Genomic DNA, 27,955 nt, shown 5'->3' with positions numbered 1-27,955 from the left:
TACGTACCTCAGAATGTAGTGAAGCAATATGTGTGGGATGGGGATAGAGACAAAGTCAGAGATCTTACCTAGTACATGAACAACTTTCCTCCTTCCCTTCTCAGCATCGGCAGGGAGGGAGGTCACAGAGAGGACAAAGGTTAGGACCACGCAGGTCACTGTCCCCAGGAACAGGGGCTGTGAGGAGTGCTGCAAGGGAGGCAGGGAGAGAGGGACACATTTGAGTTTGAGTTATGGTGGTGCCCAATGGTGCTGCTAGGCATTCCTAAGGCCTGAAATGGCTAAGCTATATAACATGGAGGATGGACCAACAGCTATCTTGTTTAGGACATGACTAATGAGCAATTCTGCAACTGAACATCATGTGCTATATTATGCAGTGGTAAGAGAGTGCATTACACCATGTGATATAGCAATTCAGGAATAGGGCTTCTAACGTCACCGGACTTGGCACTAAATTATAACCCCAGGAGAAAGAGCGAGGTGATGAAGCTGCTCAATTAAGTAATTCAGAAATGGTATTACACAATTAGTTAGTCCAATTGGTTTGACCAAGGGGGCATTTAAGTCTGTATGTAGGTTAAGGTTGGAATATGGTGAAGCATTAGTTCAACTTCATTGTAGAGTAGAACACATACAGTACCAGTAAAAAGTTTGGACACACCTACTCATTCAAGGGTTTTAATTTTGACTATTTTCTACATTGTAGAATAATAAAGACATCAAAACTATGAAATATTGGAATTATGTAGAAACCAAAAAAGTGTTAAACTCAAAAATATATATATTTAGATTCTTCAAAGTAGCCACCCTTTTGCCTTGATGACAGCTTTGCACACTCTTGGCATTCTCTCAACCAGTTTCACCTGGAATGCTTTCTCAACTGTCTTGAGTTCCCACATATACTGAGCACTTGTTGGCTGCTTTTCCTTCACTCTGCGGTCCAACTCATCCCAAACCATCTCAATTGGGTTGAGGTCAGGTGATTGTGGAGGACAGGTCATCTGATGCAGCACTCCATCACTCTCCTTCTTGGTCAAATAGCCCTTACACAGCCTGGAGGTGTGTTGGGTCATTGTTCTTTTGAAAACAAATTATTATCCCACTAAGTGCATACCAGATGGGATGGCCTATCGCTGCAGAATGCTGTGGTAGCCATGCTGGTTTAGTGTGCCTTGAATTCTAAATACATCACTGACAGTGTAACCAGCAAAGCACCCCAACACCATCACACCTCCTCCATGCTTCACGGTGGGAACCACACATGCGGAGATCATCCATTCACCTACTCTGCGTCTCACAAATTTGGACTCATCATACCAAAGGACAGATTTCCACCAGTCTAATGTCCATTGCTTGTGTTTCTTGACCCAAGCTAGTATCTTCTTATTATTGGTGTTCTCTAGTTGTAGTTTCTTTGCAGCAATTCAACCAAGAAGGCCTGATTCAAGCAGTCTCCTCTGAACAGCAGAAATGCCTTCTGGAATGTGAACTTTTATGTGCCTTAATAACAGACTTGTATGTCATCTGTAAATACAAATAAAATTGTTAAATTACGAGCCTAGTTGGTTTAGCCGTGGAAAAAAAGAGCAACCTCCCCACTAGCCATGATTGGCTGTGACAATGAGTAGGCTGGACATGCCGAGAAATGAGTTCGGATTGGAATTCCATATAGCACGCTTCTGTCTATTTAAGCTGGTCTGTATGTGTAGCTAATCCTGTCTAACACTGCTTTAAAAAAAATGCATTGTGTAGTAGAACTGCATAAGTGTTGCTCTCCACATTCTGGAGGACCAACTTTTGAAATCAGAGGAATTAGAGTATGATAGCTAATGAGATGGAGAAAACACCTGTCTGCCGGTTTACATCTTCAAACTAAGGGCAACAATGGCATCTGTGATGGGGAGAAGCGTCCATCTATGAGATATACGGGTAAGATAGTCTAGGTAGCTACATTTTCAGATATTTCACATTTCTAATTTTGACAAAGTTGTTTTCCTTTCAAGTTAAAGTGCACTGTTACTTAGCTAACATTTGCTGGCTGGCTCGCTAGTTAACGTTACGTGTATGATCTTATTATTCGTATTTCAGAGCCATTTGCTTTGCTAGTTATAGCCTAATGTTAGCTAGCTAACATTGAACCTGGTTGGTTAGCTACCTGCAGATTCATGCAGGGTAGTAATGTCATGAGTTGGGATTATGGTTCATTGTTTAGCGAGCTAGTTAGCTACATGTTTTAACAAAAGACTCCACTATGGAAGTGTCCATTTCAATAGAATGTCACTGCGACAAATGTTGATAGACCTAGCTGGTAAATTCGCTTTGGCTATCTACTCCGATTTCAGAGCACTCTTGTCTGAGTGTGCTAGAGTGTAGAATAACTTGACGAATTTACGAACTGTATTCGAACCCATTGAATATGGCCGGTGTCAGTAAACGTTGGCAAAAAAGCCTAAACTGTTGCCAGCAGCACAGTTGCAGTCACCAACGCTCTGGATAACATAAAAACAGCCAAACCACTATTCTAGGGTGAGTAAAACGGTCAGTGAGCTGTTCTCTCATTTGCGTCTGGAAGTAGATAGCAAGCTAGCCAACATTAGCCAATTAGCTTGGGTGCTTGACTGCTGTTGTTAGGACAGAAATCGGATAAACCCTTAGAGATGTGTGGGGCTAATACTTAAGAGGGTGTGAACGATGCTGAAAGGGTGAAGACAAAGAAAAGCACTCCGGGAGGTACCAAAACATTCAAAGGCCGTTTTCTCAAAAGTGAGGTTACAATTTTATCAACTTTCAAAGCAGAATTACTTTCCCATTGTTCCTCAAATGCAGCATATGCAATTCCATGTTGTAGCTCTGTGTCTCTGCTTTTATCCAATAAACACAAGTTCAGATTTTGCCACATAAGACCGAATCAAGGTGGTTGGTCACATTTGGGCAGCAATTTCTGAGGCTGGTAAATCTAATGAATTTATCCTCTGCAGCAAAAGTAACTCTGGGTCGTCCTTTCCTGTGGTGGTCCTCATGAGAGCCAATTTCATCATAGCATTTGATGGTTTTTGCGACTGCTCTTGAAGAAACTTTCAAAGAAATGTTCATTCTTGACTGACCTTCATGTCTTAAAGTAATGATGGACTGTCATTTCTCTTTGCTTATTTGAGCTGTTCTTGCCATAATATGGACTTGGTCTTTTACCGAATAGGGCTATCTTCTGTATACCAACGCTATCTTGTCACAACACTACTGATTGGTTCCAACGCATTAAGAAGGGAAGAAATTACACAAATTAACTTTTAAAAACTTTTAACCTTTTCCTTGAAATTCATTCCAGGTGACTACATCATGAAGCTGGTTAAGATAATGCCAATAGTGTGCAAAGCTGTCATCAAGGCAAAGGGTGACTACTTTGAAGATTTTCAAATATAAAATATATTTTGATTTGTTTAACACGTTTTTGGTTACTACATAATTCCATGTGTGTTGTGACTGAGTTCACCAGGAAGTGCATAGGAGATGTTGTACCCACTGTGACTATTAAAACCTCCCAAAAAAGAAACCGTGGATGAATGGCAGCATTGGCGCAAAACTAAAAGCGCAAACCACTGCATTTAACCATGGCAAGGGGACTGGGAATATGGTCAAATACAAAAAGTGTAGTTGTACCCTACATAAGGCAATCAAACAGGAAAAACGTCAGTACTGAGACAAAGTAGAGTTGCAATTCAACAGTTCAGGCACAATAATTTTTTTGGCAGGGTCTACAGACAATCACATACTACAAAGGAAAAACCAGCCACGTCGCGGACACCAACATTTTGCTTCCAGTCAAGCTAAATACATTATTTTCCCGCTTTGAGGATAACACAGTGCCACCTATGTGGCCTGCTACAAAGGACTGTGGGCTCTCCTTCTCCGTGGCTGACGCGAATAAGACATTTAAGCGTGTTGACCCTCACAAGGCTGCCGGCCCAGGCGACATCCCTAGCCGCGTCCTCCGAGCATGCGCAGACCAGCTGGCTGGAGTGTTTACGAACATATTCAATCTCTCCCTATCCCAGTCTGCTGTCCCCACTTGCTTCTAGATGTCCACCATTGTTCCTGTACCCAAGAAAGCAAAGGTTACTGAACTACATGACTATCGCCCTGTAGCACTCACTTCCGTCATCATAAAGTGCTTTGAGAGGCTAGTTAAGGATCATATAGCCTCTACCTTACCTGACACCCTAGACCCACTTCAATTTGCTTACCGCCCCAATATATCCACAGACGATGCAATCGCCATCGCACTGCATAGTGCCCTATCCCATCTGGATAAGAGGAATACAAATGCAAGAATGCTGTTCATTGACTTTAGTGCAGCATTCAACACCATAGTACCCTCCAAGCTCATCATCAAGCTCGGGGACCTGGGTCTGAACCCCGCCCTGTGCAACTAGGTCCTGGACTTCCTGACGGCCGCCCCCAGGTGGTAAAGACAGGAAACAACAACTCCACCTCAGTAGGCTGAAGAAATTTGGCTTGGCCCTTAAAACCCTCACAAACATTTACAGATGCACAATTGAGAGCATCCTGTCGGGCTGTATCACCGCTTGGTACAGGAACTGCACCGCCCGCAACCGCAGAGCACCCGATGTCACAGGAAGGTCAAAAAGATCATCAAGGACATCAACCACCCGAACCACGGCCTGTTCTCCCTGCTATCATTCAGAAGGCGAGGTCAGTACAGGTGCATCAAATTGGACCGAGAGACTGAAAAATGGCTTCTATCTTAAGGTCATCAACTGTTAAATAGCCATCACTAGCCGGCTTCCACCGGGTTACGCAACCCTGCACCTTAGGCTGCTGCCCTATATACATAGACTTTGAATCACTGGCCACTTTAATAATGGAACACTACTCACTTGCGCTAGGAAGCATTTCGCTGAACCCGCAATAACATCTGCTAAACATGTGTATGTGAAAAATAAAATTGTATTTTATTTGAACACAAGCATTTCGCTACATCCACAATAACATCTGCTAAAAATGTGTCTGTGACCAATACAATTTTATTTTATTCATAGTTTTGAGGTCTTCACTATTATTATACAATAGTGAAAATAAAGAAAACCCCTGGAATGAATAGGTGTGTCCAAAGTTTTGACTGGTACTGTGTATGGATACAATGTCATACAGAGCCTCCAATGTTTAGATGTTAAAAAAGTAAACAATAATATAATGAATGTAATAAAGAGTTGTTATTGCAGCAGAATACATTCCTTTTTAGGCACCTCTGCAATATTATACATTTTAATTGTCTATATAGATAGACTATAACAGGAACATGCAAATATGCTGCTGACCACATTGTGAACAAATAACCCTACATGCGCCACTCCAGTCTCCTTCTCTCCTCCTCATCATGCACTGTACTGCAATAGTAGGCATCAGTACTGTAGCAACTCTTCAAGGTTACTGCAGGCTACAGTAATATCCCATGCAGTTATAAAAAAGACCGCATGATGCGCAGACACAGAGGCAACCCATCCCCCCACTTACCATTATTATCTCTTCAAGAATACTGCGTCTGTCTGAAGATATATATGCCGTATGTCGTTTGCTCCAGCTAGGCTTTTAATGATATGGTGCAGTACTTGACTCATCCTCTCTCTCTCTATCCTGCAGTTAGCTTGCGGTCTCCTGCCCTATAGCTGTTTCATTTTGTCAATGCAGGGGAACTGCTGACGCTGGGCAGGACTAGGGTAGTTAGACTGTTCCGCAGTTCACTCATTTTTAAGTATAATGATGATAATCACTATCAGAGAGTGGCACAGCAATTCACTGTCCTATCTTACTACGATGTAGGCTGTCATTCAGGGTACAGTAAGGAAACAACAGTGCTACAATGTTGCATTTGCTGTCACATTGACATGGTAAATTGTGCCAGCAGGTACACAATGTTTCAGAAATGCAGTTACACTCAATCGCCGAAAACTCATTAAACTTAGCCTAGCAATGTTATCCAAAAGCAAACATTGTAATTGTAGCTAATGTAATGTTATTAGCTATTTCACCCAATGTGGATTTGTGTGCATGTAGTTATTATAGACTATAATTTAGCAGGATACCAAATACTAACCACTGGTAGAGACAAACTAATTGCGTACTATATGGGCCTACTCTGAGCCACAATTGCGAACCGGGGAATTAGCTCAAATGGTAGAGCGCTCGCTTAGCATGCGAGAGGTAGCGGGATCGATGCCCGCATTCTCCAAATTATTTTTCTTCGCCTAAACATTTCAAGAGTGTTCTAGAAAGAAGGGTATAGGCTACTGTTACGATGGTGCTCTTTTCAACTATAAAAGCATTGTTGAGAATGACTACGGCGTTTCTGAAGTCAGGATCACGCCAATTTACACTATAGTAGGAATTGCTTTTGATTGTGCAACATTTTATTTCTTCTCAGTAGGAGGCCATAAAGAATCCAGTTTACCAGTCAGTGGTGTAGTTCCATTTTTTAAGGTGTATGAACGCAGAAAATGTAAATTATGTCATCAATCAAAGTTTGTACTCTCAGATGTAGCCAATTGAATAGCCAGCTCACCATTATATTATATGCATAAAATGCATACTCCAATCGCAACGTTTGCCTATTCCCACACATATTGTCTAAATCTAATGTAATATTTTTAATAACGTCAAACACCATATTGGGGATAGGCTACCTCATTTCAAAATAGGCCATCATCACTGTCAATAGTGAATGATAATTATTCAAGTTTTACCAGTGAAACGTCCGAAATGCATCTCCAAGCCAATCGTTTGATTGATCTCAATCAGTTTCATGGTAATTTAGATTTTCTTGAATTACTGTTTCCTGAGTTAAGTAGTACTAGAGCAGATGCTGTAAACAAACTATTAGCCCTTTGTTTCGATCCTACCATTGGCACGCTCTGCTGTGTTTTGGTGCATCCCACTTTTTTTTTTACTATTCAGTTTCAGCTAACCATCCTAAAATCTCATGAGAAATTAGGTGTTTTTTGTGTAACAGTAACGTTATAGGCCTACTATGCTATGATATTATATTAGATTCTCCATTCGTTTGTATTTTTCGTTTGTATTTTATTTTGTATTCCTCTTGTGTTACTATTTTATTTATATTATTCTTTTTAAACTCTGTATCGTTGGGAAGGGCTTGTAAGTAAGCATTTCACGGTAAAGTCTACACCTGTTGTATTCGGCGCATGTGACAAAAACGGTTTTATTTGATTTAAAATGCAAATTAATCATGATGTGATCTTGCGAAACATTGATTCAGCTTTAATCTAACCTTATTAAACAAGTAACATTCTGAGAGGTGATAATATTGTATTTGTAATAATAAGTAATGAGTATGACTATTAGGTGTAGGCAACAGATGTTGATGAGATGTCATTTGGTGCCAGGATCGCTTAATGATGTTAAAGAAGTTGAACCAACATCTGGTGCTGAAGGATGGCGCTGCCATTCGGCCAGTTCTAGAACAAAGAAAAATAATTTGCAGTAGCTATTTGTAGGCCATAGCCTAAGGTAAATACAAATACATATGACTTACCTAGTCAAATAAAGGTTAAGTATAAAAAGTGTAGTGTATTCACACATATCAATAAACTATAACCTAAATGCATTATTACCTTTAACTTGACCATTTTCAATTGCCCACCCTGAAATACCAAGCTAGAGGGCCCTGTGTCTCAACCATTAGCCAATGTAGGATAAACATCCCAAGCAGGGCTACAGCAACTTCCAGAGAGGATCAGGCTCCTTGGGCTTTGCAGTGGCCACTCTGGTTTGAGATTCCTCGGCAGAACTGTGTCGCTGTAACCAAGTGGTCACATATCCTTCTGGGTTCTACTGCTCAAAAGGGGTCCATGAAGTTTTATGAACACCCAGGCAGACACAGTGAATATAGATATATTTTTCAGCATTCTGATTGGCCAAAGTGATCAAGCCTTTGACGTGCTTCAACAGTGCACACACGCAGCCATTAGTTCTTCATCATTCTCGCCACTGCCAGAGAATAGACAGGGAAGAAACCACCATTTAACTACCTCTAGACGGCTATACATATTTGGATTTTCATTCTATTGTTTTTCATGGAATACATGTATTCTCAAATTGAAAAGAATTGAGGGAGTGCTGCGCCTCCGTGCTCCAGCAGCACTACACCCCTGCAGCTTACATCATCTGACCATCATGCCCTCTGTCTGCTTCACACCCACTAATATTGATACTGCCTCAGTCTGCCAGCAAAGTATAAATTGCTGTAGGCTGTGTTGATACAGGCAGCCCAATTCTGATGTTTTTTCCACTAATTGGTCTTTTGACCAATCAGATCAGATCTGAAAAATATGTCATGTAAGAAGATCTGATGTGATTGATCAAAAGACCAAACATCAGAATTGGGCTGCTTGTGTCGTATGTAGCTGCAGTGTTCAGCAATCGAGCTAAAGGTAGATCGCAACTCTCCTGGGGTCTCAGGCTGCACAGCTGAGCAGACATCTGCACGTATTCCCAGTGGCTCCTCCACTTCCATCATATGGATGGAGCTGTTGTGAAAGGGGACGGATTTCATATAGGTCTGTCACACAGACTGCATGTGCAAGCAGTGCGTTTCCTTCTTCATTACCATACATCAGCATGTAAAACTGCTGAAGGAGAATGAATTAGATTAGCATATGTGTATGTTTATGGCGTGTGTGTGAGTCTAAGGATGACACACTGGAGTGAGTTATTTAGGTGGTATTTCTTCGTACCGTACCAGGCTGCCGCATTTGTTTCTAATGAAAAGGGGAGAAAATGGTTTGTTTGCCAACAGCTCTGTGTTTGTATGAACTAACGGCTGCGGGGAAAGTGGAGCCTGTTTCAGTCCCACTCTCTGCCTCTGCAGTATAGTGCAATAGAGGGGTCCCCGGCCTAAGAAAAACATGATGTCCTGTATGATACACATACTTCTCTTCGTCGGTGTTGGGGAAGCTACTCTGAGCTACCAATTATGCCACAAACCAGCTCAAAGTCCATAACAAAAAGGGAGACAACGTGGAGATTAGGAATAACAAAAATATATTTATTAACTGAAGTAACGTAGATACAAATAACAATGGTGTGTGTAGTCAGTAATCAGTAGTGTAAGTGAGTGGTTGCATGCATAAATGTGATAATGAGGGGTGTTGAAAGGTGCCCAAGCAAGCAAGCAAGCAAGCAAACAAACAAACAGGCAACAAAAATGCCACAACCAAAATCTAACAGTTTGTCTGCATGGAGAGAGTCTCCTCAATGAATGGGGAAGAGGTGTATTTATCCTGGGACACACCCGGGCCCAGGTGTGTCCCATGTCGCTGACGACCCTCCTGGCTCCGCCCACCGACATCCTATTAAGGAAAACAAGAGCAAAGAGAAAGAATTCGGCAGGGAGGGTCGTCACAATTACTCCTCACAAGAATAAGTTAAGCTACACTAAAGCCACCCTTAAGAAAAATAGTTTACTTAACTAAAGTTACTTAGAAAAAAATTGTTCACTACCTCAAAACTACTTAGTGAAAAATTATATCTAAATCTGAAATGTCATAAACTCCAAATTGCAGAACAGATCACTCGAGTCAGATGTTAACCAAATGTGTAATTTAGCCTATTAAACACAAAAACTGTGTTTCAAGTGAGAATTAAGCAGGTCTGATGTCCCGAAAAATGACATTTTTGCCTACTTCACCCATATTTAGGTATTCACATCGAAGATGTGAAACATATTCTTATATATCATATTCTTATATTCTTATAAAAAAAAAACATTTTGCACCGATTGCACCAACTGGCCTATAGGTGACACTGTGATAAGCAGTCTCACTTAAAGAGCCAGTGGACATGCCGATTGGGCGATTCTGCTCATTAGAAAAATGAGATTTTAGTCTTGGACATATGCTGCCTAATTGTTTCTGCGTTTGGTGAATGACGTTTGTCCCCCATGAGACACTGTAGACACGGAATCTTATTTCACTTCCACAAAATCCCCAGAATCTCAGATAACTCAAGAAATCTGTCATTTATTTTGACATTTTTGTAGAGGATGTTTAAGTTGCACAATTTTACATATAACTAAGTTGTTTGGTGTAGTATTTCTCAAGTTAAAAATATGGGCAGTTTTGTCTCAATGTCTATGCTATTGGATAGAGAGCAATCAATCCCATGTTAGTGGGCAACTTTCCATTTAAAATTGACCTCCATTTACCCGTTGTGACGCATGGATGTTCCAAAGACTGATTTTATGAACAAAATTATCCTATTTACACTTTTTCTTGACACTGGAATAACTGTTTCAAATGAATAAATTTTTTTAGCAGATATTTTTGCGGGTGTAGCGAGTTACTTGTGTTCCTAGCTCCAACAGTGCAGTAATATCTAACAATTCACAACAATACACACAAATCTAAAAGTAAAGGAATGGAATTAAGAAATATATAAATATTAGATCGAGCAATGTCAGAGTGGTATTGACTAAAATACAGTAGAATAGAATATAGTACATACATATGAGATGAGTAAAGCAGCATGTAAAAATAATTTAAACGTTATTAAAGTGACAAGTGTTCCATTATTAATGTCGCCAGTGAGTCCAAGTCTATGTATATAGGGCAGCAGCCGCTAAGGTGCAAGTTTGCGTAACCGGGTGTTAGTCGGCTAGTGATGACTATTTAACAGTCTGATGGCCTTGAGATAGAAGCTGTTTTTCAGTCTCTTGGTCCCAGCTTTGATGCACCTGTACTGACCTCACCTTCTGGATGATAGCGGGTTGTACAGGCTGTGGCTCGGGTGGATGATATCCTTGATGATCTTTTGGGCCTTCCTGTGACATCGGGTGCTGTATGTGTCCTGGAGGGCAGGTAGTTTGCCCCCGGTGACGCGTTGGGCAGACTGCACCACCCTCTGGAGAGCCCTGAGGTTGCAGGCGGTGATACAGCCTGACAGGATCCTCTCATTTGTGCATCTGTAAAAGTTTCTGAATTTTAGGGGCCAAGCCATATTTCTTCAGCCTCCTGAGGTTGAAGAGGTGCTATGTGCATTTTTCTGTGTGGGTGGACCATTTCAGATCGTCAGGAACTTGAAGCTTTCCACCCTTTCCCTCTGCTGTTTTCTGAAGTCCACAATCCTTTGTTTTGCTGACATTGAGTGAGAGGTTATTTTCCTGACACCACACTCCGAGGGCCCTCACCTCCTCCCAGTAGCCTGTCTCGTTGTTGTTGGTAATCAAGCCTTCCACTGTAGTGTCGTCTGCAAACTTGATGATTGAGTTGGAGGCGTGCACAGCCAGTGTTGAGGATCAGCGGATTGGAGATGTTGTTTCCAAACATCCCCACCTGGGGGCAGCCCATCAGGAAGTCCAGGACCCAGTTGCACAATGCGGGGTTGAGACCCAGGGTCTCAAGCTTAATGATTAGTTTGGAGGGTGCTATGGTGTTGAATGCTGAGCTAAAGTCAATGAACAGCATTATTACATAGGTATTCCTCTTGTCCTGATAGGATAGGGCAGTGTGATGGCGATTGCATCGTCTGTGGACCTATTGGAGTAGTAAGCAAATTGGAGTGGGTCTAGAGTGATAGGTAGGTTGAAAGTGATATGATCCCTGACTAGTCTCTCAAAGCACCTCATGATGACAGCAGTGAGTGCTATGGGGCGATAGTTCTCAAATTAGCTTTGTTAAAGTCCTCAGCTACAGTAAATACAGCCTCAGGATATATGGTTTCCAGTTTGCATAAAGTCCAGTGAAGTTCCTTGATGGCCGTCTTGGTATCCGATATACGGTATATTGGGAGATAATATGGTCGGAATTTGATTGTGAGGAATTCTAGGTCAGGTGAACAAAAGGACTTGAGTTCTTGTATGTTGTTACAATTACACCATGAGTCGTTAATCATGAAACATACACCATACAAGGACAGCCAGGAAGGCCTTGCCTGGGATCTGGAATGGGACCACAGTACGTGGGTGGAGGGATGCCCCAATGTGGGCCCACTGGCACTGTGTGAGAGAGAGGAACGTTTGTGGTTATTCCAAACAAAGGTTGGGTTATTCAGTCATGTCAATCAGCAAATATTTTTAGGAAGATCCATTGTCAGACAAATACTACTACTCACTTCCCAATAGAACACATATTGGTGTTGAATCCCTAGCTGTAACTAACATACACTACATGGCAAAAATATGTGGACACCTGCTCATCAAACATCTCATTCCAAAAAAAACTTTTTTCCACTCTTCTGGGAAGGCTTTCCACTAGATGTTGGAACATTGCTGTGGGGACTTGCTTCCATTTTAGCCACAAGAGCATTGGTGAAATCAGGCACTGATGTTGGGCGATTAGGCATGGCTCGCAGTTGGCATTTCAATTCATCCCAAAGGTGTTCGATGAGATTGAGCAGTCCAGTCAAGTTCTTCCACAATGATCTCAACAAACCATTTCTGTATGGACCTCACTTTGTGCATGGGGGAAATGTCATGCTGAAATAGGAAAGGGCCTTCCCCAAACTGTTGCCACAAATTTGGAAGCAACAGAATTGTCTAGAATGTCATTGTATGCTGTATCGTTAAGATTTCCCTTCACTGAAACAAAGGAGCCTGAACCTTGGAAAACAGACCCAGACCATTAATTCCTCCTCCACCAAACGTTACAGTTGGCACTATGCATTGGGGTAGGTAGCTTTCAGCTGGCATCCGCCAAACCCAGATTCGGCCGTCGGACTGCCAGACTGCCGTAATTCATCACTCCAGAGAGCTCGCTCCCACTGCTCCAATGGCGGCGTGCTTTACACCACTCCAGCCGACGCTTGGCACTGCACATGGTGATCATGTACTTGTGTGCGGCTGCTCGGCCATGGAAACCCATTTCATGAAGCTCCCGATGAACAGTTATTGTGCTGACGCTGCTTCCAAAGGCAGTTTGGAACTCGGTAGTGAGTGTTACTTGTGTGGCCTACCACTTTGCGCCTGAGCCGTTGTTGCTCCTAGATGTTTCCACTTCACAATAACAGCACTTACAGTTGACCAGGGCAGACATGTGAGGAACTGACTTGTAAAGGTGGCATCCAATGATGGTGCTCTGTTGAAAGTCACTGAGCTCTTCAGTACGTGCCATTCTACTGCCAGTGTTTGTCTATGGAGATTGCATGGCTGTGTGCCTGATTTTACATACCTGTCAGCAACGAAGTGTGGCTGAAATAGCCAAATCCACTAATTTGAAGGGGTGTCCACATACTAGTGTAATTCTTGTTCACTCTCATAACTAGCCAATACATTTATTTACAGCTGACCGCTGATTTTCAAGTGTTGATATTCAAGTGTTCTCACACAAAAGGTTTGATTTAATAGCTTTAAATCTCATACTTTACTCTACTTTGAGCCAGTACAACAGCCATTAGTATCTGCAGCTAGCGATGTACAGTACAGCACGACCTCAGAGAGAAGACTCTGATGATTAGAAATGCTGAATCCCCGAGGCAGGCCTTCCCCCGGGTTGAGAGGGATAGTAGGGACTGCAGATTAGTCTATACAGTACTGGCCTTTGATCACTACTTCTTGTTTGATGACTGCCTCTATTAGTCCAGCATGGAGAGGAAATTCAACCTCCTGATGACAGGAAATAGGTCTCCGTAGGATGGGGCTGACTGGTTATTATTATGAACACGGACGCCATGAAGAGACCTTATTAAGGCTGGATATAACAAAATATTTATATGAGAACTTGTGATAGTGGTAGCACTGGGAGCTATACTTTCACTATTCTAATCTACTGATCCATTTACTTTATGTTCATATTCTTATCTTTTATTATTTCTTATTGTTGTTGCATTGTCAAGAAGAAACCTGCAAGTAAGAATTTCATTGAACAGTGTATACCATCTGTATCCCTTACATACGACTAATAAAACTTGAAACTAATGCTGAGCATAATGTACACAGTTTGAACTTTCAGGGGCTCTAGTCACTAAAGTAATTCAACCTATTCAAGTCTAGTATGGCTAGTAATAGCAATATGTAGAATCAAATAACATAAAATGTTATTTGTCACATGCGCCGAATACAAAAAGTATAGTAGACCTTAACGTGAAATGCTAATTTACAAGCCCTTAACCAACAATGCAGTTAAGAAAATAAGAGTTAAGAAGTGATTGACTAAATAAACTAAAGTAAAGAAAGTAACACAATAAAAATACAATAATGAGGCTATATACAGGGGTTACCTGTAAAGGCTTCTAGGAGTAGTGGGTGGAAGAGTCAGGCGCAGAGAGCAGGGTAGTTCAAAACGTGGATCTTTATTCCAAGAACAGAGTAACGGTCACGCCACACACAAGGGCGCATAAATACCCAGTCCAACAAACAGGACGAAACTGTCCGGAAAAACGGAATTCACAATAATCCACACACCATGAACAGAAAAACAAGCCCGCACAAAAGCCAGCCGGCCTACCGGGTTTAAATAGCCCAAAACAAAACCCAAACAAGAAACAGGTGAAACTAATCAGACAAAACTAACTGAAACAGAAAAGGGGATCGGTGGCAGCTAGTAGGCCGGCGACGACGACCGCCGAGCGCAGCCCGAACAGGAAGAGGCACCATCTTAGGCGGGATTCTTGACAGTACCGGTACAGAATAGAGGTCGACCGATTATTATTTTTCAACGCCGTACACCGATACTGATTATTAGAGGGCCAAAAAAAGCCGATACTGATTGGTCATTAATTTGTAATAATGACAATTACAACAATACTGAATGAACACTTTCATTTGAACTTAATATAATATATCAATCAAATCAATTTAGCCTCAAATAAATAATGAAGCATGTTCAATTTAGTTTAAATAATGCAAAAACAAAGTGTTAGAGAAGAAAGTAAAAGTGCAATATGTGCCATGTAAAAAAGCTAACGTTTAAGTTCCTTGCTCAGAACATGAGAACATATGAAAGCTGGTGGTTCTTTTTAACATGAGTCTTCAATATTCCCAGGTAAGAAGTTTTAGGTTGTCGTTATTATAGGAATTATAGGACTATTTCTCTCTATACCATTTATATTTCATATACCATTGACTATTGGATGTTCTTATAGGCACTTTAGTATTGCCAGTGTAACAGTATAGCTTCCGTCCCTCTCCTCGCCCCTACCTGGGCTTGAACCAGGAACACATCGACAACAGCCACCCTCGAAGCATCGTTACCCATCACTCCACAATAGCCGTGGCCCTTGCAGTGCAAGGGGAGCAACTACTCCAAATCTCAGAGCGAGTAACGTTTGAAACGCTATTAGCGCGCACCCCGCTAACTAGCTAGCCATTTCACATCGGTTACACCAGCCTAATCTCGGAGTTGATAGGCTTGAAGTCATAAACAGCGCAATGCTTGAAGCACAGCGAAGAGCTGCTGGCAAACGCATGAAAGGGCTGTCTGAATGAATGCTTACGAGCCTGCTGGTGCTTACCACCGCTCAGTCAGACTGCTCTATTAAATATCAAATCATAGACTTAATTATAACATAATAACACACAGAAATACTAGCCTAAGGTCATTAATATGGTCAAATCCGGAAACTATCATTTTGAAAATAAAACGTTTATTCTTTCAGTGAAATACGGAACCGTTCCGTATTTTGTCTAATGGGTGGCATCCATAAGTCTAAAAATTCCTGTTTCATTGCATAACCTTCAATGTTATGTCATAATTCCGTAAAATTCTGGCAAATTAGTTCGCAACGAGCCAGGCGGCCCAAACTGTTGCATATACCCTGACTCTGCGAGCAATGAACGCAAGAGAAGTGACACAATTTCCCTAGTTTAATATTGCCTGCTAACATGAATTTATTTTAACTAAATATGCAGGTTTAAAAATACATACTTCTGTGTATTGATTTTAAGAAAGGCATTGATGTTTATGGTTAGGTACAATGATTATGCTTTTTTCGCAAATGCGCTTTTGTTAAATCATCCCCCGTTGGCGAAGTTTGCTGCCTTTGTTAGGAAGAAATAGTCTTCACAGTTCACAACGAGCCAGGCGGCCCTAAATGCTGCATATACCCTGACTCTGTTGCACAGAACGCGCAATATTAACTAAATATGCAGGTTTAAAAATACTACAGTGCCTTGCGAAAGTATTCGGCCCCCTTGAACTTTGCGACCTTTTGCCACATTTCAGGCTTCAAACATAAAGATATAAAACTGTATTTTTTTGTGAAGAGTCAACAACAAGTGGGACACAATCATGAAGTGGAACGACATTTATTGGATATTTCAAACTTTTTTAACAAATCAAAAACTGAAAAATTGGGCGTGCAAAATTATTCAGCCCCCTTAAGTTAATACTTTGTAGCGCCACCTTTTGCTGCGATTACAGCTGTAAGTCGCTTGGGGTATGTCTCTATCAGTTTTGCACATCGAGAGACTGACATTTTTTCCCATTCCTCCTTGCAAAACAGCTCGAGCTCAGTGAGGTTGGATGGAGAGCATTTGTGAACAGCAGTTTTCAGTTCTTTCCACAGATTCTCGATTGGATTCAGGTCTGGACTTTGACTTGGCCATTCTAACACCTGGATATGTTTATTTTTGAACCATTCCATTGTAGATTTTGCTTTATGTTTTGGATCATTGTCTTGTTGGAAGACAAATCTCCATCCCAGTCTCAGGTCTTTTGCAGACTCCATCAGGTTTTCTTCCAGAATGGTCCTGTATTTGGCTCCATCCATCTTCCCATCAATTTTAACCATCTTCCCTGTCCCTGCTGAAGAAAAGCAGGCCCAAACCATGATGCTGCCACCACCATGTTTGACAGTGGGGATGGTGTGTTCAGGGTGATGAGCTGTGTTGCTTTTACGCCAAACATAACGTTTTGCATTGTTGCCAAAAAGTTCAATTTTGGTTTCATCTGACCAGAGCACCTTCTTCCACATGTTTGGTGTGTCTCCCAGGTGGCTTGTGGCAAACTTTAAACGACACTTTTTATGGATATCTTTAAGAAATGGCTTTCTTCTTGCCACTCTTCCATAAAGGCCAGATTTGTGCAATATACGACTGATTGTTGTCCTATGGACAGAGTCTCCCACCTCAGCTGTAGATCTCTGCAGTTCATCCAGAGTGATCATGGGCCTCTTGGCTGCATCTCTGATCAGTCTTTTCCTTGTATGAGCTGAAAGTTTAGAGGGACGGCCAGGTCTTGGTAGATTTGCAGTGGTCTGATACTCCTTTCCATTTCAATATTATCGCTTGCACAGTGCTCCTTGGGATGTTTAAAGCTTGGGAAATCTTTTTGTATCCAAATCCGGCTTTAAACTTCTTCACAACAGTATCTCGGACCTGCCTGGCGTGTTCCTTGTTCTTCATGATGCTCTCTGCGCTTTTAACGGACCTCTGAGACTATCACAGTGCAGGTGCATTTATACGGAGACTTGATTACACACAGGTGGATTGTATTTATCATCATTAGTCATTTAGGTCAACATTGGCTCATTCAGAGATCCTCACTGAACTTCTGGAGAGAGTTTGCTGCACTTAAAGTAAAGGGGCTGAATAATTTAGCACGCCCAATTTTTCAGTTTTTGATTTGTTAAAAAAGTTTGACATATCCAATAAATGTCGTTCCACTTCATGATTGTGTCCCACTTGTTGTTGATTCTTCACAAAAAAATACCGTTTTATATCTTTATGTTTGAAGCCTGAAATGTGGCAAAAGGTTGCAAAGTTCAAGGGGGCCGAATACTTTCGCAAGGCACTGTATATACTTGTGTATTGATTTTAAGAAAGGCGTTGATGTTTATGGTTAGGTACACATTGGTGCAACGACAGTGCTTTTTTCGCACATGCGCTTGTTAAATCACCCGTTTGGCGAAGTAGGCTATGATTCAATGATAAATTAACAGGCACCGCATTGATTATTTGCAACGCAGGACAAGCTAGATAAACTAGTAATATCATCAACCATGTGTAGTTAACTAGTGATTATGTTAAGATTGATTGATTGTTTTTTGTAAGATACGTGTAATGCTAGCTAGCAACTTACCTTGGCTCCTTGCTGCACTCGCATAACAGCTTGCCACGCAGTCTCCTCGTGGAGTGCAATGTAATCGGCCATGATCGGTGTCCAAAAATGCCGATTACCAATTGTAATGAAAGCTTGAAATCGGCCCTAATTAATCGGCCATACCAATTAATCTGTCGACCTCTAGTACAGAATCAATGTGCAGGGGCACAGGTTAGTCGAGGTAATTGTGGTAATATGTACATGTAGGTAGGGGTAAAGTTACTATGCATAGATAATAAACAGCGAGTAGCAGCAGTGGAGCCTTTTGAACCTACACTTGGAGGTCCGGTACCTCTTGCCGTGCGGTAGCAGAGAGAAGAGTCTATGATTTGGGTGGCTGGAGTCTTTGACAATTTTTTGGGCCTTCCTCTGACACCGCGTAGTATAGAGGTCCTGGATGAAGAAGAAGAAATGTAGGTAGAGTATATTGCATTCTGGGAACTGTAGTTTATGTTATTAACCCATAATAACACATATGTCCCCCATATCTTACCTGGGCAATGCCTCGAACACAGTCCAATCAGGCATCCAGATGCAGCCAGGCACTATGAGTCCATAGACAAAGGCCCAAAGCATTGGCAGCATGTAGAACAGGAAGTGCAGAATCTACAACAGGGATTACGTCACAGGATTACATTACAGTACAAGTGTCTCAGAGACATCTGTGTGATTCCAGCCGGCCCGCTCCACTGTACAGCTCTGACACTCCAATGGAGAATTAATATAGACACACCAATGGACAATTAATGCAGTACATCTTCATCCTTGCTAGGGCACTAACAGTGTTACAACAGTACAAGCACTCCCACAGAATACAGATAATACTGCTGCCGGCTGCATAGACAACACACACACACACACACACACACCCACACATTTTAAGTGCTTTCACAATGCACACTGAGGACCAAATTGTAGTGTTCAAATAGAGGTCATTACATTGACTCTCACTTGCACTTCAACAGATAATATTTGGAGCTTGAAAGTCAGGTAGCTGCTGAAGTAATGGCATCAAATTATACCTTTTGAACAGTGGCTTTTGTTCTAGGGCTTTGGTTCTGATGAATCCTAATGAATTGAGTACAGAGGCTGAGAGTCAATCACATGTTGCCCTTCAGTCCTTGGAGCAGTGTCTGTGTGCTGCGCCCGGTCATCTGTCTGCCGTGGTTTATCACCATCAATGATTAAAAAGGTTGCTCAATGCAAAGGCAGGGTAACACCATACCCACCCACCCACCCACCCACACACCCACACACACACACACACACACACACACACACACACACACACACACACACACACCTGCATTGCACACACATGCTTTGACACACACATGCTAGCTAGAGCATACACACATGCACGCATACACACACACACCTCCCACCCAGTGTGTTGCTGATGGGGGGTTCAGGGGAAGGAGGATTAGCTTATCAAGTTCTCAGCATGCAGTCCCCTGCCTGATCGATGCTTTGCCATTGTTCCTGGACTGTAGCCATAACAAGGTCTTTAGATAACCTATTGACTCCGTTAAGAACCCTAATAAAACAAAACACCCAGCATTTGGAGTAAACCCAGGCGGTCGTTGAGACTGGCCCCGTCACAACTACATTCTCTTGCCTAAGAAATCAGAGACGATGAACCAACCTGGCCTCTCAGCCCTCTCATTGTGGTGTAATGATGAGATGCACATAGAGGAGAGAGAGTTCAGGCTTCAAGGCAACTCCAAGTGAACTCTGGATGGAGTGGCTATTACATTGTTATTTAAAACAAAGTGGGTTAGCAACTATTAAGGGATGCCACTGACACTGCAAAGAGGCATGCTCTGTGTCTGAAGTACCCAAAATAACCTTGGGGTAGCCCCCCGGGTCCTTCAGATAGGGCTCATACTGGCCAAGGTAGACAGAACAGGCCTCTAGAGGGGAGTCCCCCCCCCCCCCCCCCCACACACACACACACACACACACACACACACACACACACACACACACACACACACACACACACACACACACACACACACACGAGGAAGGTTACAACATGATCCTCTAGGCAAGAGTACTTTATAAACTACTCATCTGTAGGATCAGTTATTGTAATTTAAACCATGTCTGGTCACAGGAGAACATGAACGAGTATTGAATGAAAATCCCATTAAAACATATAATAAGTAGATACATTTTTCCACAAATCAGACAAATCATCTTCAAGTGGCTTTTTGAGAGGGAAGTGTCATATGAGACCACCCATGTGACATGATTGAATCAGCACAACAGATGTTGGACATAATCTATGCATCATGAACAAATCATTATCTACTACAAAGACAGGTGGCACATGAGGGAATAATTTACATATGCATTGACTCTTTCGGCTGTACTAAAATTGGTGCGCTGGACCAATCCTAATATAACGCTTTGTTTCTGATGTTTTATTTTTGAGTGTGTAACGCTCGTCTGATGAAGAAGGAGTGGACCAAAGCGCAGCGTGGAACGCGTTCGTGATATTTATTTAAATCTGACCACTAGAACAAAAATAACAACACGAGAAAGGAACCGTTCTGTAAGATAACTAAGACTATACAGAAAACAACTACCTACAAACCCAGGTGGGGAAAAAGGCTACATAAGTACGATTCTCAATCAGAGACAACGATAGACTGCTGCCTCTGATTGAGAACCACACCCGGCCAAACACAAAGAAATAGAAAACATAGAAATAATGAAACTAAAATGCCCACCCTAGTCACACCCAGGCCTAACCAAAATATAGAATAAAAGCCTCTCTATGGCCAGGGCGTGACAGTGTGTTTTTTTCTAAGTGTGTATTCAGGCCCTGCTGGCTCACCAAGCCCCTGAAGAGAGTGAAGGACATGGTCCCCAGTATTAGCAGCACCTGGAAAAGGTCTGTTGTGCGTCAGATGAGACTAAAACAGATGAGATGCTTCTACACCTGCATTGCTTGCTGTTTGGGGTTTTAGGCTGGGTTTCTGTACAGCACTTTGAGATATCAGCTGATGTACGAAGGGCTATATAAATACATTTGATTTGATTTGATTTGATGCACTGAGATGATATGCAAACATAGCCATAAGTACACACTTCTGAGAAGATATTGTATAAACATAGCATTACTAGGACCAGGAGTTTTTCCTGATCAAGTCTTAACTCTGAGCCATAGAAATAGAATGATGAAAACGGGCTTGGAACCTTTAACCCTCGCATTTGACTGGTAAACTCATGGGCACATTCACAATGGCTGCCTGGTACTGTGACGCAATAATTTTTATGGTAACATAGAATGTTCATTCAAAGTATGTTAACTGATGTGGCTCATGCAATGGAATGTATTTTTTGTAATGTCAGTTGAGTTGAATCAACAAATCACAGCACATATTGAAGGGTACACTTCCTGCTTTGTGCCTATTGGTACACTCGCAATGGCCGCCAGTACACCCATTATGCCATCCTTGACCTGAATAGATGCCGCGTTCTAAACAACTGGAAACTCTGAAAAATACGAGGTCAAATCATGATCTCAGTGATCTTCAAGTCAGAGCTCTAGAAAGAGGCCCGGGTTCACGAGTTGCATGACCCTTCAAATCTATTTTTCCCGGTAGCAACTCATTTTTTTCTCAGTTGTTTTGAACACACTGAAGTCAGAAGTCACAGTGTTTTGGAACTCGGCAAGAGTACCACAGTATGAGTCATAACCGTGTAAATCTCTTTGGGACAAGGTGACTTTTATCAACATATTCACCTGTATTTACCCCCAACAAATGAAACGTTAATTAGCTGATAATGTGGCTATTTTAAAGAACTACAAATGCAATGATGATCTGGACGAGACTGCCACATTGAGGCAAAGGTAAGAATCTCTGGATTAACTAACTATCTAATGTTAGCTAAATGTTGTTATGAATAAATTGGCAAAATGTCTTTAAATATACCTGTTGGCAAAGGTGCCAGCTAGAGATGATGTGCAGGAGCTTCCAGGGATTTGTAGTCTTGCATGATGTTTACTTTGATGCTAATTAGCATTTTCAAATCTGAGAGAATATACACTACCGCTGGCCTTCTAGGCAGTTGCAAAGAAAAAGTCATATCTCAGACTGGTCAATAAAAAGAAAAGATTAAGATGGGCAAAAGAACACAGCCACTGGACAGAGGAACTGTGCCGAGAAGGCCAGCATCCCAGAGTCGCCTCTTCACTGTTGACATTGAGACTGGTGTTTATGGTATTATTTATTGAAGCTGCCAGTTGAGGACTTGTGAGGCATCTGTTTCTCAAACTAGGCATCTGTTTCTCAAACTAGACACTCTAATGTACTTGTCCTCTTGCTCAGTTGTGCACCGGGGCCTCCCACTCCTCTTTCTATTCTGGTTAGAGCCAGTTTGCGCTGTTCTGTGAAGGGAGTAGTACACAGCGTTGCACGAGATCTTCCGTTTCTTGACAATTTCTCGCATGGAATAGCTTTCATTTCTCAGAACAAGAATAGACTGACGAGTTTCAGAAGAAAGTTCTTTGTTTCTGGCCAAAAATGTGCTTTTCTTTTAAAAACAAGGACATTTCTAAGTTTTGAAGGGTAGTGTATGTATATTGATAAATGTCACCTTGTCCACAAGAGATGTACATGGTTATCAAAATGTCACGCAAGGTTAAGGCTACACGAAACACAGCCCTTCTTTTAAGTGTTTCTAAAATCCCCTATGGGAAAAATGTATGGTGGAAAAACGATTGGAACCATTTCCCTGTTTGACCGCTAGGTTTTATGGGTATTATGACACCTCCACTATGGGGCTCTATGGACACCCATTCTATTTCTATGATCTGAGCCCTAGTTTTCCTGGTGAGGTCACATGGTTAGGTTAAACTCCTGGTCCTAAGCAATCCATCAGGTTAATCACCTGCGACCTACTCCATCTCACCCTGTATCCGCTGAGGGTGGGCCCGGTCTTGGACATGTTGAAACAGCTTGATCGCTCCCCATATAGGAAGCAATAGGAAGGGCATGTTGAACCAGAAAGCAGGACGGATATCTGACCCAAATTGACCTGCCAGGGAGGGAAACACAGAGAGCATTTCATCCCTTAAAAGTATGAGGAGGAACTGGGTACATCTGAAGTAGAGTAGAGCAGTCTAATTTTAACCGTGTTATAGTTGACACATTTCCATGATGTTTACATGAGAAACAGAGTAGACCTTTGCCAAAAGAGACCACATTATCATAACTTGGAGGCTATTGTCACACCCTGACCTTAGAGAGCAGTTTTATTTCTCTATTTGGTTAGGTCAGGGTGTGATGTGGGGTGGGCATTCTATGTTTTGTTTTCTAGGTTTCTGTATTTCTATGTTTTGGCCGGGTATGGTTCTCAATTAGGGACAGCTGTCTATCGTTGTCTCTGATTGAGAATCATACTTAGGCAGCCTTTTTCCCCACCTAATGTGTGGGTAATTATTATTTTCCGTGTGTGTTCGTGGGCGGCACGGTCATTGCTGTTTACCTGTTTGTTTAGGTTTCACTCCAATTAAAAGATGTGGAACTCCATGCACGCTGCGCCTTGGTTGATTTATGACAGGGAGTTTGAGGATAGTGAGCTTTACAGCTATATTATACACAGCTTGTAATTAACTTAAATGATGTTCTAAATATGTCCGTAGTAAGGCATCATTGAACTAATATGCAACTTAAATACAAAATGATGGTAACACATTGTTGTGGGTTAGTTTGATCCTCCGATACTTCTCAGTTTGAAACCCAGAGAACAGATGCTTTGAGACTAGTTTTGCTTTGTTCTGTCAATGTTAATAAAGGCAAGTGCATTGTTGTACTGGCAGCCTACACTATGACACTGATGCTACAACGCTGTACAGTTGATTAACTCGGTCATTGTGGGATACAGGAGGGGTGAAGGTGAGACTCACCTACAACAACTCCTGTCACAAAGACTCTCATGTTGGCAAACAACGATCCAGCCCAGAAGAGACCGAGGGTATGATAAGACATACTGAGAGAGGGGAAGAAATGGCCCAAAGTGGTTACTCCAAACACTGTAAACTAGTGGCAGCACACAGCTTCAAATGAATGGCCCAGCAGTGAGATGATGTGTGGTCACACAAAGATGTCCCGATTCTGCGGTACGAATCCTTAGCCCTCTTGGCGAAGGGGACTATAAGGTACAATACAATATAATACAATACTTGCTTAATTGGTCCAGGCATGAATGGAGTGTATTAGAATGGTGGTGTATGTGTGATTTGTAGATCAACATTACAAGAAGACCAAGGTGACACAGTGTTCCATAAGCGTTGTATCATCATGAGGTACATGATAAAGTGCACTATTCCGTCCCAGTAGCAGATCACGATGGCTGTCCCTGCCACACACAATGCAACCATGAACCTCATGGCACTGGAACAACAGACAGATTCAACATCTGTATGCATATTAGCAAGATGGAGAATCGAGAGACAAACCATTTTCTGGTAGAATTCCATAATTCCGGAGAGAAAACAGTCATGTTCCAAAGAACTCACAAGGTCAATGACACAAGTGAAGGACAACTCTGCTAACACTGTAAAGACAATGTGAACATTCAGTACTGTGGAAGATTGATATTGTGAAAGTGGACAATAATGAGCATGAAGCAATACAGCATTATAGAAAGTTTATCAATTACACAACAGAAAATAACTTGGATTAATGCATAGCTGTTGGTCTGTTCAACTTTCTTTGTGGCGATTAGCATACACGGATTGCATTTGTGAGCATATTCAGCTTTAAGAAAGGCCCTCATTCAATTTGTTGCGAAATTCAGCCGATTTCAACATAATTCTGTAGCAGCTAGATGTTAAGTTGTAGGAACAATTATGATTATCCTCATTGTAGTCATGGTGAAGAGAAAGCTCCTTCCTCCATGTAATTATTTCCCAATCTGCTTTGTCTTCCTCTTAAAACATTTAATAAAACTGTCAGAACAATATTACTGCTTATAAAGACGCTTTGAACAAGAGTGGATTTGTGAGAAGCTCAACCTCTTTTTCTCTCATGAACAGTTAGCTAACCACCACAACTCCTTTTCTTTCACACTCACTCTTTCTCACCATCCTTGTGTTTAAAATATTTCCCTCCAACCAACCAGCTATTGATTTTCTGGGCTGTGGAGAGAGATAATGATGTCTGCTGGCTGTAGGCTGGGTGAAGGGAGATTTATATTGGGAGATGTGGGTTGAGTTTTCCTCGGGTTAAGAGCACAGCGGTGCTGAGAGGGCACCTATCTCAGAGTCATAGCCTGAAACCCCATGTGGGTCTGGGAGACACATAATGAGTGGCGGGGGATAAAGTGGACTGGAGATAGCCAAGGAAAGGAGCTCACTTATAGTGGCTGATAATGTGCTGCCAACAGACGTGGTGGTTCTCCACATTATTCTCCAGAATCTTTAACCTCTAAAACACTAAGCATTGGGGGGGGGGGGGGGTGTCATATATATATTTAATTTAGAATTTTAGGACCCCTGTAACTAGGTATCAAAATTTGTATAAAATATTGTATTTGGCCTTTACTACTATAGCCCATATAAACGCATTTAAAACACATTCAGAAATGGCAGAACCAACAGTCCAAAAATAAATCATAAGGAATAAAGTTTTGAAGTTGCTTTCCTGTGTCTAGGAAACACAAGAAAGCTAAGGAAAATATTTACGTTTTTTGAACACATATTGAAACCCTTTTTTTGTTGGCACAAAATTACCTCAAAACTACCATTTCATGTTTTTTTTGAACAAGTTCCGGTTACCTTCAGACCCGTAATAATTGTGGGAGTGTCTCATCTTTCCATTGAGTGGTCATATTATTTTCTAGGCCAAACCGTTTGGACGCTACAGACATTTTCGTGAGAAGACCTATTGTCGGGATGTCTCATGGTCTGACCAACATCACTGTAGTTTGGCCACCGCAGATGCGGAAGGCTGACACAGGCGGATGCGGTGGATGTTACTAATACTGAACAAAATATGAAACGCAACATGCCACAATTTCAACGATTTTACTGAGTTACAGTTTATATAAGGAAATAAGTCATATGAAATGAATTCATTAGGTCCTAATCTATGGATTTCACTTGACTGGGCAAAGGCGCAGCCATGGGTGGGCCTGGGAGGGCACAGGCCCACCCACTTGGGAGCCAGGCCCACCCACTGTGGAGCCAGGGCCAGCCAATCAGTTTTTCCCAACAAAAGGGCTTCATTACAGACAGAAATACTCCTCAGCTGTCCGGGTGGCTGGTCTCAGACGATCCCGCAGATGAAGAAGCCAGACGTGGAGGTCCTGGGCTCATGCCAGCCTGTAGTTGTGAGGTCGGTTGGACGTACTGACAAAATCTCTAGAACGACGTTGGAGGCGGCTTATGGTAGAGAAATTAACATTCAATTATCTGGCAACAGCTCTGGTGGTTATTCTTGCAGTCAGCATGCCAATTGCACGCTCTCTCAAAACTTGAGACATCTGTGGCATTGTGTTGTGTGACAAAACTGCACATTTTAGAGTGGCCTTTTATTGTCCCCAAAACAAGGTGCACCTGTGTAATGATTCTGCTGTTTAATCAGTTTATTGATATGCCACACCTGTCAGGTGATAGATTATATTGGCAAAGGAGAAATGCTCACTAACAGGGACATAAACACATTTCTGCACAAAAATTTAGAGAAAAAAGCTTTTTGTGTGTAAGGAACATTTCTGGGATCTTTTATTTAAGCTCGGGAATCATGGGACCAACACTTTACATGTTGCGTTTATATTTTTGTTCAGTATAGATTGACGCACGGGTTATATTAAGGATGAAAGGAAATGCCTGCATGGTCAGTCAGTAGCCATTACTACCATTGATTTACAGTACCAGTCAAAAGTTTGGACACACTTACTCGTTCAAGGGATTTTCTTTGTTTAGACTATTTTCTACATTGTAGAATAATAGTGAAGACATAAAAACTATGAAATAACACATGGAATCATGTAGTAACCAAACAAGTGTTAAACAAATCAAAATATATTTTATATTTGAGATTCCTCAAAGTAGCCACCCCTTTCCTTAATGACAGCTTTGCACACTCTAGGCATTCTCTCAACCAGCTTCATGAGGTACTCACCTGGAATGCATTTCAATTAACAGGTGTGCCTTGTTAAAAGTGAATTTGCATTTGAGCCAATCAGTTGTGTTGTGACAAGGTAGGGGTGGTAAAAGACCAAGTCCATATTATGGCAAGAACAGCTCAAATAAGCAAAGAGAAACGACAGTCACTACTGCAAATCAAAAAAAAATTTAATGTCACGTGCGCCGAATACAACAGGTGTAGGTAGACCTTACAGTGAAATGCTTACTTACAGGCTCTAACCAATGGTGCGGGAGAAAAAAAGGTGTGTGTGTGTGTGTGTGTGTGTGTGTGTGTGTGTGTGTGTGTGTGTGTGAGAGTAAAGAAATAAAACAACAGTAAAAAGACATTTGAAAAAAGAATAGTTAGTCAGGCTTATTGAGGTAGTATGTACATGTAGGTATCGTTAAAGTGATTATGCATATTTGATGAACAGAGAGTAGCAGAAGCGTAAAAAGAGGGGTTGGCGGGTGGTGGGACACAATGCAGACACAATGTAAGACATGAAGGTCAGTCAATCTGGAAAATTTCAAGAGCTTTGAACGTTTCTTCAAATGCAGTCGCAAAAAACATCATGTGCTATGATGAAACTGTCTCTCATGAGGACCGTCACAGGAAAGGAAGACCCAGAGTTACCTCTGCTGCAGAGGATAAGGTCATTAGAGTTACCAGCCTCAGAAATTGCAGCCCAAATAAACGCTTCACAGAGTTGAAGTAACGGACACATCTCAACATCCGCTG

At 41.8% G+C, this 27,955-nt stretch overlaps 1 protein-coding gene, 1 non-coding gene and 1 pseudogene across 2 annotated transcripts in view; 1 reads left to right on the top strand and 2 right to left on the bottom strand.

Annotated features, from left to right (window-relative positions):
- The window catches only part of LOC110506309 (hyaluronan and proteoglycan link protein 4-like), a 37,288-nt gene extending 31,571 nt beyond the window's left edge, over positions 1–5,717 (bottom strand). Inside the window, exons 1-2 of the mRNA XM_021585878.2 lie at positions 5,536–5,717; positions 69–189 (exon numbers count right to left, since the gene is read on the bottom strand). Coding sequence (XP_021441553.1) covers positions 69–189; positions 5,536–5,538 — 124 coding nt within the window. The 5' untranslated portion in view covers positions 5,539–5,717. The remainder of the gene's footprint in view (positions 1–68; positions 190–5,535) is intronic.
- Positions 5,718–6,177: 460 nt separating this feature from the next.
- Positions 6,178–6,250, top strand: trnaa-agc. The gene has a single exon. It is a non-coding gene; the product is annotated as a tRNA-Ala (tRNA).
- Positions 6,251–11,620: 5,370 nt separating this feature from the next.
- On the bottom strand, positions 11,621–25,897 carry LOC110532051 (annotated as a pseudogene).
- Between the last annotated feature and the right edge of the window lie 2,058 nt (positions 25,898–27,955).

This window comes from Oncorhynchus mykiss, chromosome 1 (assembly GCF_013265735.2).
Source record: "Oncorhynchus mykiss isolate Arlee chromosome 1, USDA_OmykA_1.1, whole genome shotgun sequence".
NCBI lineage: Eukaryota > Metazoa > Chordata > Actinopteri > Salmoniformes > Salmonidae > Oncorhynchus > Oncorhynchus mykiss.
This window is presented reverse-complemented; position numbering and strand designations above follow the sequence as displayed.